The 14141-nt window shown below is 51.2% G+C and overlaps 1 protein-coding gene across 4 annotated transcripts in view; it reads left to right on the top strand.

Annotated features, from left to right (window-relative positions):
- Nucleotides 1-6830: 6830 nt before the first annotated feature.
- The window catches only part of DNAJB5 (DnaJ heat shock protein family (Hsp40) member B5), a 30554-nt gene continuing 23243 nt past the window's right edge, over nucleotides 6831-14141 (top strand). Inside the window, exons 1-2 of one of the 4 annotated variants that reach the window (XM_048850241.2) lie at nucleotides 6940-6954; nucleotides 8589-8734. In XM_048850241.2, coding sequence (XP_048706198.1) covers nucleotides 8697-8734 — 38 coding nt within the window. In that variant the 5' untranslated portion in view covers nucleotides 6940-6954; nucleotides 8589-8696. Of the gene's footprint in view, nucleotides 6955-8533; nucleotides 8735-9174; nucleotides 9272-9675; nucleotides 10673-14141 lie in introns of those variants that run through there. The other 3 variants (XM_048850243.2, XM_048850239.2, XM_048850240.2) reach the window with 3 other exon arrangements.

Genomic DNA, 14141 nt, shown 5'->3' with positions numbered 1-14141 from the left:
CGCAGTCCTTCTGAAAAAGGAGCGGAAGGATGGTATTATGGCTAAAGTATGGGACTGGAAATCAGGAGATCTGGGTTTTATTCTTGACTTTGCTATCGGCTCCTTGTGTGACCTTAGGCAAATCACTTCACTGCCTTGGTTTCCCCATCTATAAATTGGAGATCATACCTACTTCACAAGACTGCTATAAGGACATTTTTAAACTCACTTTGAGATTGTCACAGGGAAAAAATAACCAGCTAGAAATTAAGAAGTGGCACCCTAAATACAACATCCAAATGTAAACCTCTTTCTTATAAGCTGGTTGTCCAGGAATAAACAAACACCTGTTTAAAATCACGACACTGCGGCTATAAAGTGCACCGTCTTAACTTGAATAAATGCAGTGGTGCCAACCCCAAACACCCAGAATCATGAGTCAGGGCCCCCAAAATCATGAGATGGGCTTAAAACCCATGAAGGTTTGTTTGTTTTTTAAATAAATTCTGACTTGTTTTTATCTTCCTGCACCCATTTTTTGAAATGCTTCTCAGCAATGATGAGGGCTAGATAGCTTTGGGTTTTAATGAAAACTGAGCTCCCCCTGTCAGCACTTGATGCTCAGGTTGAAGACAAACACCAAATATTGCAAGAGTCGCAATACAATGATGAGCGCTGGCAGCAGCCCTCCCACCAGGAGGCAGTTCTTACAGCCATACAGCGCAAGAAATAACATCAGAAATAACGTGCCGTGACCCCCAGCTCCAGTTTGTTCCAGTCCCAGATCTGCTCACTAATGCATGAAATTCCTCCCAGCGCAGAGGGCTAGTGCAAGGCCTACGGGGTTAAGTGAAGTGGGGTTTACATGCTGCCTATTCATGTTAGCCCTCTGCACAGGGCTCAATTTCATCCCAAGTGATCACGACCTTCCTTGGCAGCAGCCTAGGATTTGTCCCTGGGCATTGACAAAGGGAAGGGTTCATTCCCAGGGCTTCCTCTACCGATTGTTCCTTGTTCTCAGTTTGTGGTCCTGGTCCAACTCCTGCTGAAGCAAATGGAAAGTGTCTCGTTGATCGAGCTGGATTGATTATGTTTGTACCAGGTTTTCAATGCTTTATGCTGTTGCAGAATCATCTCTTTGACCTTTCTCAGCATCTTGCCAAACCCAAGGCATGTGAGAAGCTGCCTCCTCTCCCGTTTTGACACCACCTGCCCAAGACAACACTCCTTTGTCAAGCAGTGCCAATGAAGAACAGGACCGGCAGGTTTGTCTTGTTTCTTGAGTTCATTAAGAAACATTTCCTGGCATTTTATCCATCCTTGCAACAACTAACCCTAGGCTCAATAAAAACAACGAGGAGTCCTTGTGACACCCTAGAGACTAACAAATTTATTTGGCATAAGCTTTTGTGGGCTAGAACCCACTTCATCAGGTGCATGGAGTGGAAAATACAGTAGCAGGTATATATACATAGTAAATGAAAGGGAGTTGCCTTACCAAGTGGGGGGGTCAGTCTAACGAGACAATTCAATTAACAGTAGAATACCAAGGGAGGAAAAATAACTTTTGTAGTGGTAATGAGGGTGGCCCATTTCAAACAGTTGACAAGAAGGTGTGAGTAACAGTAGGGGGAAATTAGTATGGGGAAATTATGTTGCAGTGAGAAGACCTGACTTAGATCCATTTGGGGAATGCAATGAGGTGCTACCAAGGTTTTAACAAGGGTCTTCCCCAGAAACTGTCCATCTTGGTCAGTGACATATGCTATGTTCCCTTTCCTCCAAAATATCCATCACATCCCTCTCCCAAATCCATCGGTCCTTCCATGTCCTCTAGCCAAGTGTGACTTATAATCAGTTCACCGCAACAGGACTCCAGAAAGGATTGAATCCTGGAGCTTCAGTACCAGAACACAGATCACAACTACTTGAGCTAAGGAAGTAACTCCATCAGCTAGCTGCAGTAGTAGGCTATCATCCTCTACAGATAGCCCCCTCATGGGAGAGATAACATACACTGTATAAGCATGTTCTACTTCCCTCCTTAGTGTATCACTGAGATTCCGCTAGGAAGCTCTGCCTGGAGCTGTTCCTCATAGAAGCAGTAGTGGTTGCAGGTAAGTCATCCCACAGTCTCTGGATAGGGGGTGGCTGGTAGGCGGGAACCAGATGCCTTCTAGTCCAGGACTAGGTAGCCTTTGGTTCTTGAGATGGGCAGTTCTCCCAGGAATGCTGGTGGTCTCCTCTAATGCAGGGAAAACGGGGGTCTAGGCTGCCTGCCACTACCAGCTCTCTAGAGTCCAGGCTGGGCAGGTAGGCACCTGCAGGAAGAGACACCTGCCCTGACTAGAAGATTCCCATCTAGTGCAACAGCATCTGGGCCCGTTTCCTCTCCCCTCACAATTCTGGAGAGGCTGGCAGGGAAGGTTGCAGGGACTACGTAGTGCACCCAGAAGCCTGCTGGGCAACTCAAGGAAGGAGTTTCCCTTACTGCAGCTTTACAAGAGGAGAAACAGTTTAACTCTCAGGGCAGGTCTATGCTATAAACTTACATTGGTCCTACTACATCCCACAGGGGTGTGAAAAATCCACCCCCCTGAGCGACACAGTTAGACCCACCTGTGTCGACAGCGCTATGTCGATGGAAGGGCTTCTCCCGTCGACACAGCTGCCACTCCTCCCAGGGATGGGTTAACTCTGCCGACGACGGGAGAAGCTCTCCCAGCATACGAGATCTTCACTGACACTCTACATTACACACAAAGACCTTGAGTGGGGAGGGAGCTCATTACATCTAGGACACGGGGCCGGGAGTCAAGAGTCCTGGGTTCTATCCCCTGCCCTGATACCTACCTGCTGGGGGACCTTGGACAAGGCGCTTCTCCTCCCCTGCTGCATCTTGGCTATTTAGATTGACACTTTCTGGGACAGAGACTGCCGCACACTATGCTTGTGCAGCTCTGAGCCCCCCGGGGCCCTGGTCTCAGCTGGAGCCTTTAGGCGCTGCTGGAACAGAATTAAATAATGCTAATCACAATTTTATGTAGCTCCCCCAACCCTCCCGGCCCGACTCCCACGGCAGGGGAGCCCAATGGCTCCAATAGGTTTGCGTCGCTTTCACAGTTTTAAAGCACTTTGCAAGGCAGATGCCTAGAAACATACTATCCTTTTGTAATGGAAGCTGAGATTCAGTTTCCACAGGACCCAGGGGTGGTACCGTTCCCATGGGACTTGTACAAGTCCCCACGAGGCCCTCCCACCGCCTCGGGGAAAGAACGTAAATGTCTTGGAGGGCTGGGGTAGGGAATGAATGACCAAGCAGGGTGGCAAACAGTGATTACTGCTACTGAACTGCTTATTACACCTACGAACCTGTGCACTCAGCTAGTCCGTGAAACACACATTTGTTTGGCTGTTACCCTGTCCTGCATCCTGCTGCTCCCCGTTCGTTTGTTTCTGAAAAAACGTGGGTTCGGTAGAGCTACATTAAGTGGATGTGTAATTGGTTAAACAACTGCAAACTAAGAACATGAGAGCGGCCACACTGGGTCAGACCAAAGGTCCATCTAGCCCAGTATCCTGTTTTCCGACAGTGGCCAATGCCAGGTGCCCCAGAGGGAATGAACAGAACAGGGAATCATCAAGTGATCCAAAGAGTAACTATTAATGGAATGATGTCGTATTGGCGGGAGATCTCAAGTCGGGTTCCACAGGGATCTGTTTTGGGTCCAGTGCTGTTTAACATCTTTATTAATGACCTGGATGTAGGTATATAGAGCATACTGATCCAATTTGCAAATGACACAAAGCTGGGGGGGTTGCCAACACTTTGGAGGACAAAGCTAAAATTCAAAGGGATCTTGATAAAATGGAGAACTGGGCTATAGATCAAATGAAATTCAACAAGGACAAATGTAAGGTGCTACACTTAGGGAAGAGAAACCAAATGCACAAACACGGGGATAACTGGCTTGGCAGCAGTACTGCTGAGAAGGATCTGGGAGTTGTGGTGAATCACAACTGCAACATTAGTCAACAATGCAATACCATTGCAAGACAAAGTAAATGTAGTTTTAAGTTGCTTTAACAAAGGCATAGTATGCAAGTCACGGGAGGTGACAGTACCGCTCTACTCTGCACTGTTTAGGCCTCAGCTGGAGTACTGTGGCCAACTTTGGCCACCAATGTAGAGAAAGGATGTAGAGAAACTGGAAAGGAAACTGGAAAGGAGTGACAAGGATGATCAAAGGGATGGAGTGCAAGCCATAGGAGCAAAGACTGAAGGAACTGGGTATATTTAGTTTGGAAAAGAGGAGATTAAGGGGAGACATGGGATCTGCCTTCAAATACTTGAAAGGCTGCCATAAGAAAGATGAAGAAACGTTGTTCTCTCTTGCCACAGAGGGCAGGACAAGAGGCAATGGGTTCAACTACAGCACAGCAGATTTAGATTAAATCTTAGGAAAAACTTCCTAACAGTAAGAACAGTAGGACAGTTAAACAAACTGCCGAGGCAGGTCATGAAAGCTCCTTCCCTGGAGGTTTTTATAAAAAGGCTGGATAGCCATCTGTCTTGGATGGTTTAGACACAAGTCCTGTACCTTGGCAGGGAATTAGACTAGATGACCCTTGTGGTCCCTTCTAACCCTATGATTCTATGATTCACCCATCTGTTATGTCTTGTCTTCCACTAAGGCCCCAATCCTGCAATGAGCTCTACATGGGCAGACTATGGACTGAAGTTAGTGGGGTACCATGAAGGCATAGGGAGTCTGCACATGTGCATGCAGTTAGAGGACTGGGGTGTCTGACTCAAGACACTCAGACTTGAAGTTCAGAGATGCTGCAGCTGAAGGCAATGGGAACTACAGAGGCTCAGAATCTCTGTCTCATGTTGGACGCCCAAATACAAATACAATGTTCCTGGCTATTTTTGAAAAGTGTGACTTAAGTGATTTACTTGCTCGTAGTCAGAGGGGGTCAGAGAGTGGATTATAACAATGGCCCAAGAGATCTGATGCTCACACATTTACTCCTAGGTTCTGTTCTTATCACACCTTCAGTACCATAATATTTGAGTGCTTTCCCGTGAGGCATTAAGCAATGTGACTAACTAACCTGGTTCACCCTCTCATCATCTCCCCAGAGGGAGATTGTGTGTGTAGTGAGTGATTTGGTTTCATAGGCCGCTGGGTTTTTAATAGGTATGTGCTGTTCTGTGATTAAGCCAGTTGAGGCAGGCTGAAGAAGTTCACCTTGCACTGGGAGTAGAAAACGGTTTGTGAGGCTCCTTAGTACCTGTGGGTGTTTGTTCCAGGCTCTGTCCAGCCCCCGAGGACGCTCTGTCTCCTGCACACACAAGTCTTATCCTTGTGGGAGAAAATTCCACTGTTCCTGAGGAGCAAAGTTGTCGACCCTGGTCCTCATCCCAGTGCTTGAGGCGATCTTCCTCAATCTTGTTTCACCTGCAACTCCGGAATTACTTGACTTTGACTCTGATCCCACACCCCAGAATCCTTTGTGCTTCTTCGAGCAAAAAAAAAAACTAAGAATTTGCTATTTTTTAAAAGCTCATCATGCCATACATGGCCAAAGTCAGCCTATGCAGGTGAAATTTGCCTTGTGCAGAGGGCAGCAGTGCCAACCCCAAATGTTAGTTTGCACTTGGGTCACATTTTCAAGCTTTACCCAACAACCAGGAGAGCTAGAAACTTACTCTGGTTTTAAATATTAGCCGAGGTTCTCATGTAATCACGTCTCTGGGACCTGGAGCTTTATGTAAAATATCAAATATTGTGAGGCTCCAAATCAAACGACTCTCTGATACAAATAAAATGGTGAGAGCTGGCAATGTGGCCATATCCAGCGCAAGGTCCAGCTGTGGCGGCAGACGGAAGGGAGGTGGCCAAAGCAGCAAAGAACGAGGGTGGATTAGCAGAGAAGGGCGGAGATGTTAAAGGCCAAGCGTGGGTTTGAAGCAGCGTGACTGGGACGGTAAATGATCTCAGCAACCCAGTCCCACATAGGGCCATGGCAGTGTTGCCAACGCTCATGATTTTAATGAGTCTGGCAATATCTGGTATTTTCTTTAAAGTCCCTGCTCCTGGACTCCCGTTATCACGCGACAATCACAGCTCTCATTGTTAAAAGAGTCACACGCCGGCCCTGCCGGTGGTGGAGAAAAACGAGGAAACGGCTCAGAAACCAGGCGGCCAATCAGCACCCGCAGATGTATTAGTTTTTTTAATCTGGCGACGGGGGGCCCTGAGCGGGGCTTTCCCGGCCGCAGAGGGTGTCGGGGCCACTCCGCAGGGGGAGGCTCCTGGCACCCAGCCCTCAGCAGGTGCAGCCCCCGATGCAGCTGCCACCTCCCTCTCCCCGGCCCCCCAACCCCCACAGGGCTGCAGCTCCCCCCCACACAAGTGATAACCCCCAGGGGGCCCCCTCCCTCTCTAGTGATGTCACAGGCTCCCCCCAGTGATGTCACAGGGTCCCTCTCTAGTGATGTCACAGGACTTCCAGAAGATTCCCCAGGGATTCCACTTGGCTGCATGTTAGAGGAGCCAATGAGAAAGCGCAGGGCGCGTTGTGACGGAGTCAGATGGACCAATAATAAGCCGCTATGGGCGGTGCTGGGTTTCTCCGACCAATGAGAGGGGGTGGGAGGCGGGCACTAGCGTGTGATCGATAGGGAAATGAACCACTCGCACCTGGGAAGTGGCAGACACTCCGGGCCGTTTCCTACGGCAGCACGCCTGGGAGCCGCCCCCCCGGCCAGACCAATGAGAGTAGACGGATGTCGGGATTGGCAGCCACAGTGGCCAATGGGATTTCGAGGACCGGCCGTGGGCTTGTGGGTGGGCCGGCGGGTTGCTATGCGGGGGCGGGCTCCCCCTCACGTCACGGCCCGGCTGGCTCGGGGGGAGGTGGCTGGCGGAGCCTCAGTGTGCGCGGCGGCCTGGGACGGCGAGAGCGGTGAGTGCGGGGGGGGCCGCCGCCGCCGAGACCGCTGGGGGATCGGGGCCCCCCCCGGAGTGTCAGGGCCCCCCCGCGCGCACCCGGGAAGGGGGGGCTGAGTGTCGGGGCCCCCCCCCGCGCGCACCCGGGAAGGGGGGGCTGAGTGTCGGGGCCCCCCCCCCGCGCGCACCCGGGAAGGGGGGGCTGAGTGTCAGGGGGGGCCCCCCGCGCGCACCCGGGAAGGGGGGGCTGAGTGTCGGGGGGCCCCCCCGCGCGCACCCGGGAAGGGGGGGCTGAGTGTCGGGGCCCCCCCCCGCGCGCACCCGGGAAGGGGGGGCTGAGTGTCAGGGGGGGCCCCCCGCGCGCACCCGGGAAGGGGGGGCTGAGTGTCGGGGGGCCCCCCCGCGCGCACCCGGGAAGGGGGGGCTGAGTGTCGGGGGGCCCCCCCGCGCGCACCCGGGAAGGGGGGGCTGAGTGTCAGGGGGGGCCCCCCGCGCGCACCCGGGAAGGGGGGGCTGAGTGTCAGGGGGGGCCCCCCGCGCGCACCCGGGAAGGGGGGGCTGAGTGTCGGGGGGCCCCCCGCGCGCACCCGGGAAGGGGGGGCTGAGTGTCAGGGGGGCCCCCCCACGTGCACACCCGGGGGAGGGGCACGGGGCTGAGTGTCAGGGCCCCCCCCTCCACGTGCACACCCGGGCGAGGGGCACGGGGCTGAGTGTCAGGGCCCCCCCTCCCCACGCGCACCCGGGGGAGGGGCACGGGGCTGAGTGTCAGGGCCCCCCCGGGTGCGCATGCCGGGAAGGTGGGTGGCACGGGGCTGAGTGCCAGGGCCCCCCCCCCCACGTGCACACCCGGGGGAGGGGCACGGGGCTGAGTGTCAGGGCCCCCCCGGGTGCGCATGCCGGGAAGGTGGGTGGCACGGGGCTGAGTGCCAGGGCCCCCCCCCCCCACGTGCACACCCGGGGGAGGGGCACGGGGCTGAGTGCCAGGGCCCCCCCCCACGTGCACACCCGGGGGAGGGGCACGGGGCTGAGTGCCAGGGCCCCCCCCCACATGCACACCCGGGGGAGGGGCACGGGGCTGAGTGTCAGGCCCCCCCCCACGTGCACACCCGGGGGAGGGGCACGGGGCTGAGTGTCAGGGCCCCCCCCCACGTGCACACCCGGGGGAGGGGCACGGGGCTGAGTGTCAGGGGCCCCCCCCACGTGCACACCCGGGGGAGGGGCACGGGGCTGAGTGTCAGGGCCCCCCACACACACACTGGGGGAGGGGCACGGGGCTGAGTGTCAGGGCCCCCCACACACACACTGGGGGAGGGGGCAGCACAGGTGTGAGTGTTGTAACATCCTGTTCCCTTCACATAACCATTGCAACGGTGGCAGAGTGCTGCCCTGTCTCCCCCAACCTACTCCCCCGGGGGATGTGGCTGCTGCTGGTGACATGCTGCCCCTGGTTGTGTGGGAGGCTCTGGCAGGGGAAGGGTTAACTCGTTACCACTCTCAGGTCCCTGGACCCTGTGTTCCAGCAGTGGCTCCATGCGGGGGAACTGAGTAGCTGGGGGGGGGGGGGGGGGGAGGGCTTTGGGGGCTGCGCTGTGTGGGAACTAGTGATGATTCACTTGGTGTAGTCATGACATTTCTGGATGGTTACTCCAGGCTGGCAGCTCTCCCTGCCCTGGTAAAGTCTCACTAAGGCTGTCTTGTCAGCCTTACCAAACTTGGTCTTGGCTGGGATCGGGCTGCAGGTGACTCTGTTCGGCTGACATGCCAGCAATTCTGCTCTTCTGGAGTCGCATGGAGAGGTATCTTCTGACTTAATACTTCTCTGATTTAGAGGCTCTCATTTATGTCTGAGTTTTAAGATGAAGAAACTTTTGTTTAGTTGCAAACCCTTGTGTCAGTTCGGGTCTGCCTTTCTGTTGCCTGTCTTAGATTCCTTAGGTGCATCTAGGTCTTTCCGTATCCTGCCTCGCTGATCTGTGTGTAATCGGTGTCCTTTTTGTTTTAATGAAATAACAATCGTTCACTGAGCAGGAAATTGTCCCGAGTTCTAAAGAGCTGGCTGGTCTGGGTTTCTCTAGAATTCAGCAGTTTATGTTAGATTGTTTGAAGGGGACAGAACATCGTACATTGTTTGGGGAATGGGGAGTTGTTTTTGTTTGTTTGTTTGTTTTTTGTTTTGCTAACTCGCAGATCTCTCTGGGCATTTTATATCTAAATGTACTCCGCCTGTGACCTCCAGTACTTGAGTGCATGTTACAAGCGTGGAGTTAACAACGGAAGAAAGTAAGGGACTTGCTGATGGCTGTGACTTAATTTCAGATGCAGTATTTTCTCAGGTGAGGCATGAAGCCATGCTCTGGTAGTGCTATGTTACTGTGCAGTGAGCCCGAACTGTCTCTGTTAAATGAGTGATATACTGTACAATCAGAACTACCTTTCTTTTTTGTTGAGAGGATACCCACGGTTTGTTATCCTGCTGTTGGTCTTTTATCCGAGAGATCCTGAATGACTGTGAAGAAACTCAGTGTTACTGGTGACCTGCAGTGAGAGCAATAAACATATGCATGAAGGTGATTTCTAAGAAGTTCTGTGATATCCAGTCTGAAAGTGGCATCCATCAGATGCCGCAGGGATGGGAGCATTGGAAATGCGTCTGCATTTGGGAGAGTCCCTCTGTTTGAAAATGCAGTGTTCATAAACCCCTTTCTGCTCGGGGGGGAGAAGGGGCAGAGCAGTGAATACAGCGTGCTGGCCGCTAGGGAAACAGGCATACACTGAGCCTGGGATCTTAAAGGGGAGGACAGGAAGGTCCAAAATGGTCACTGTTACTTTTTTCTGACTTAGAAAGTGTCACTGTCCTAGTTTTCTCTGTCTCTGGTTTGTCCGTGGAGTAAAGTGCCACTGACACAATTGAGACGTCAAACAATTAATTTCTGGTGAAGCCAAGGGACAGTGTATTCCCCGCTCTAACTACATCCGCCCTCTTACCTGCTTAACTGCAGTAGGTGGCTGTGTTAGAGAAGATAAAGGTAACTAACCAACTCTGCAGTTCCAGAGCCACCTCATCCTTTCTGACACCACGTTTATAAATGACAAGGACGTCCGAGCCGACTATTAAAAGGGTCTTACTCTGGGAATTGTGCATGATGAATTGCAGCCTGAATTATACGGACCAGTGCTCTTTCAGTCTAAGCAGGCAGCAAGAAACCAATTAGGGAGAATTACTGCTTGTCAAGTGACTTCATTGAATGGTTTCTTCCCCGTTCTGTAACGGGGAGGGGATTGCTTAAGGCTGCTAGAAAGCACACAAAGGAAAGCTTTTTCATCACGCATGGGGGCTGCTTTCTGAACCGCTCAGCTCACTTGGAAGTTCTGTTTCCAGCAGTCAACCCTTCCATCCTTCCCATTTTAGACCTGTGATGGCTGGTCTCAGAGCGAAGGTCAGCGGAGGTCCAGAGCTGTTCCGCTGAACAGGAAATGCCTCATTCTTTATTGAGGAATCTCTTCCATGCTGTCAGAATAGCAACTGCAGAACTGAGTGCCTTTGCAGTTGCTTATGCTCTGAGGAAGTAATTCTCTTCTTTCCATCCCGTACGGGCACCCATTCCAGACCAGAAGAAGTCTTGGTAACTGTTAGCACCAAGGGTTGAAGAATTTGTTGCCAGTTTGATGTTTAAAATAAAGTTAGAGCCTTTAAAAATGAGTGCTTGGACATTGAATATGTTTCTAAAGTTTCGGTAAGTGAGTTTACTTGTCTCTTGCTTGTGTATTTTCCATAAATGCTCATTAATGAAGACAAATGCGTTATAAACCAAAGAGCTCTCCATCAGCACCCATCTTTGTCTTGTGAATGGTCTTCTGACGTCAGTGTCATCATGTCATGACCACAGAATTGGACGTTAGAGATGGAAAATCTTATGACCTCCATTTATATAGGATTGCTGCTTTCCATGAACATAGCAGGATGATTATATCAAATGATTAATATTCAGCTGTCTCACTGACCCCAGAAATAGCACTATCTGATGCCATGCTAGAGGCCAGGACTAAGGTTTTCAAAAGTGGCTAGTTATATGAGGCATCTCCGTTTTTGGGTCACCAACTTGAAGCTCCTGAAAAGTCCCTGATTTTCAAGGGTTAGTGTTCAGTAATTTCTGGATTTCAGTCCACCTTACAGTTTCTCAGCTGGGACCCGAAATTTCAGGCACTGAAATCACTAGTCCATTTTGAAAATCTTGGCCCAGAGTGCCTCCCGGCTGATTCACAGTTAAATGGGAATCTAGAAAGTGTGATCCAGCAGAATCTGACAGAAGAGTTGTGGAAATAGACAGCTGATTCTGGGAGGGTGGGAGGGGAGCTAATAGAGGGTCAGCATCGTGTTTTATCAGTGCACACATGCAGTGTTGCGTCAGAAATGTGGCTAACCGACTGAATGACCTGCAAGATTTTGTGATGCTCTCTGAGACTGGCCATATAACTGCCCCTGTTCTGGGCGCCTTTCTGGGGAAATCTCTGCATGCTGCTTTTTCTCAGATGCCCTGCTTGAAAAAGCCTCTCTGAGCTTGGGCAGTCGTCAGACAAAAGACTTTACGGCTTCAAAAGCTACTGCACGTTTTCTTCTCTTTCCTCTTCCCCCAACCTGATGAAGGGCATTAAGGAAGGCAGCCACAATGTGACTAGAACATGGCGATTACCTATCAAATGAGGTTCTTGCATAACCTACAAGTCCTTCCCCTATGCTTCCTACCCCTCCCAGGAGCTGACAGTGGCAGCGTTGTAGGAGCAGAATAGAAGCTGGCTTTAATAGGCAGCCTTTCTTAACTGTTAGACAGCCCAGTACTGTGGTGCAGTAACCGTGTGGGCAAATACACGTTTGTGGAAACCGGAGTCTTTGAGAGAGAGAATGTTGGCCAGGCCTCTAGGACTGGACACTGGAACTGTCCTTTTCTCTTGTAAAAGTGTATCTAGAATCTTTAACTTCTGCCAGAGACAGGCAGAAAGAATCAGTCTTTTTTGGCAGGGTAATTCCCTCCCCAAGGTTGGACTGTCTGCATTGGGTAGGAGCCAAAGTCCTGCACTTTTGTGTTCCACTGATCCAGAGGTGAGAGTACTAAAACAGATCAGTTAGAAACTAATAGCATCTGCAGTTACAGTAACGGGGATAACATTCAAAGCTTTGCATCTTCATGGTTCAGGGCATAGGTTCATCATGCTTCAGGGGTCAGGAAGAAATTTGCCTCTTTCTATGTTGCTTGCTCTTGCTTGGTTAGCTGCATGATGGGAGGTTTGTCTTCCTCTGAAGCATCTGACATGGCCCACTGTCAGATAGAATATTGAGCTAGATGACCATTGGCCTGTCTGTTTTATTTATTTGTATTGCAATAGTGCCTGGAAGCCTCAGTCGCAGACCGAGACCCCATTGTACTAAGCATAGTACAGACACAATAAAAGGATGGTCCCTGGCCGTCATCACAATATAAGTGTATGATGGGAGGATGGATATGAACAGGTGGATGAAGAAGCACAAGGAAGCAAGAAGACAAGGGGATGTCTGTCTACACTGTGAGCTGGAGGCATAAATTCCAGTTTGAAGAAACATAGTCACCCTAAAAATAGACATGTACCTGCTGTGGCTGGAGGGTTAGCCACCCCAAGTACAGACCTACCGTCTTGGGCGGTATGCACTCGGGGTGGCTAACCCCTCCCGGTGCTCATGCCATCGCTGTTACACTGCTGTTTTTTAGCCTCCTAGCTCGATCTCAGCTAGCGCCAAAACGTCTCCTTAAGCCGGGATTTACATCTTGTAACGAGGCTGGTTCTGGCGGGACCCAACCGAGGGTGCCAAGTCAGGACAAACTGCTTCAAGCAGGGCAGTTACAGCCCCAGGCTGGGGTTTCTGTGCACACCAAGGCAAACCCAACCAGCCAGACAGAGAGGACTTTGGTTTTACCCCACTGGCTAACCACACGTCACACAAGCAATTCCCTTAGACACCCCAGTTTCCCAGTATCTCCAGCAGTGCCACTCGTTATGGGGACAAATGGTTATGAAAACCAAATACCCCAGTAAAAGAAAAAAGGTTCTTTCGATCCCAAAGGACCAAGCCCCAGACCCACGTCACTATACAAATCAGATCTTACCCACAAATCACACTGTTGCCAATCCTTTAGAATCTAAAATCTAAAGGTTTATTCATAAAAGGAAAAAGATACAGAGGAGAGCTGAATTGCATACAGTAATGGCAAAGTTCTTGGTTCAGGCTTGCAGCAGTGATGGAATAAGCAGGTTCAAATCCAGTCTCTGGAGAACATCCCCAGCTGGGATGGGTCATCAGTCCTTGGTTCAAAGCTTCAGGGTAGCGAAGTCCCTCCAGAGGTAAGAAGTGGGACTGAAGACAAGATGGAGGAGCTGCAGCAGCTCTTTACAGTCTCTTGCCATGTGGTCTTTCTTTCTTTGTCCCAAAGACAAGCTGCCCATCCCGTGGCCTGGAAACACCTCACAGTTGGGTCCATAGGCAGGTCCCTGCATACCTTGCTGAGTCGCAAGGTGTGTCTGCCTTCTCTCAGTGGGTCAGTTGTGTAGCTGAGGGTCCTTAATGGGCCATCCAGCAGGCTAGGCAGAGCTGACACCAACTGACACAGAACAAGTTTGAAATACAGACAGTCTAGAGCCAATACTTATATCTTTAAATACAAAAATGATTCTTGCAAACAGATAGCATAATCATAACCAGCAAACCATAACCTCATCTTAGACACCTCATTTGACCCCCTTTATAGAAGATTTGGTGCCACTACAGGACTTTGGTTGCAACGATGATCTATACGGTCCCAGATTAGGGTCAATAACGTCACACATCTCCACCTGGAAGTGTAGCTGTACCCGGTATTGGTCAGCAGGACAGGCATGGTCTTAGCACCCCAGCTGCCTAATTGTCAGGTTTGTCGCAGGTGTCACGGCAAAGGAGCGCGTGAAGGAGGACCATGAGATAGCTGTGGGGATCTGTATGGGGAGTGCCTACCAGTGTGAGGTGCAGCGTGGGAGAAAGCACGAAGGTGCTTGTTTGAAGACTGGGAAGTGAATGATGAAGGCTGGCATCACTGGCCAATAGGAGGCAGGAGTCAACATCTCACTAGTGAATAAGAGACGATGGGTAGGCTGGGGATAGGCCATGAAGGGCCTTGAAAGCGCGGGCAAATACTTCCT

The sequence above is a fragment of the Caretta caretta genome, chromosome 5 (assembly GCF_965140235.1).
Source record: "Caretta caretta isolate rCarCar2 chromosome 5, rCarCar1.hap1, whole genome shotgun sequence".
In the NCBI taxonomy this organism is placed as follows: domain Eukaryota; kingdom Metazoa; phylum Chordata; order Testudines; family Cheloniidae; genus Caretta; species Caretta caretta.
This window is presented reverse-complemented; position numbering and strand designations above follow the sequence as displayed.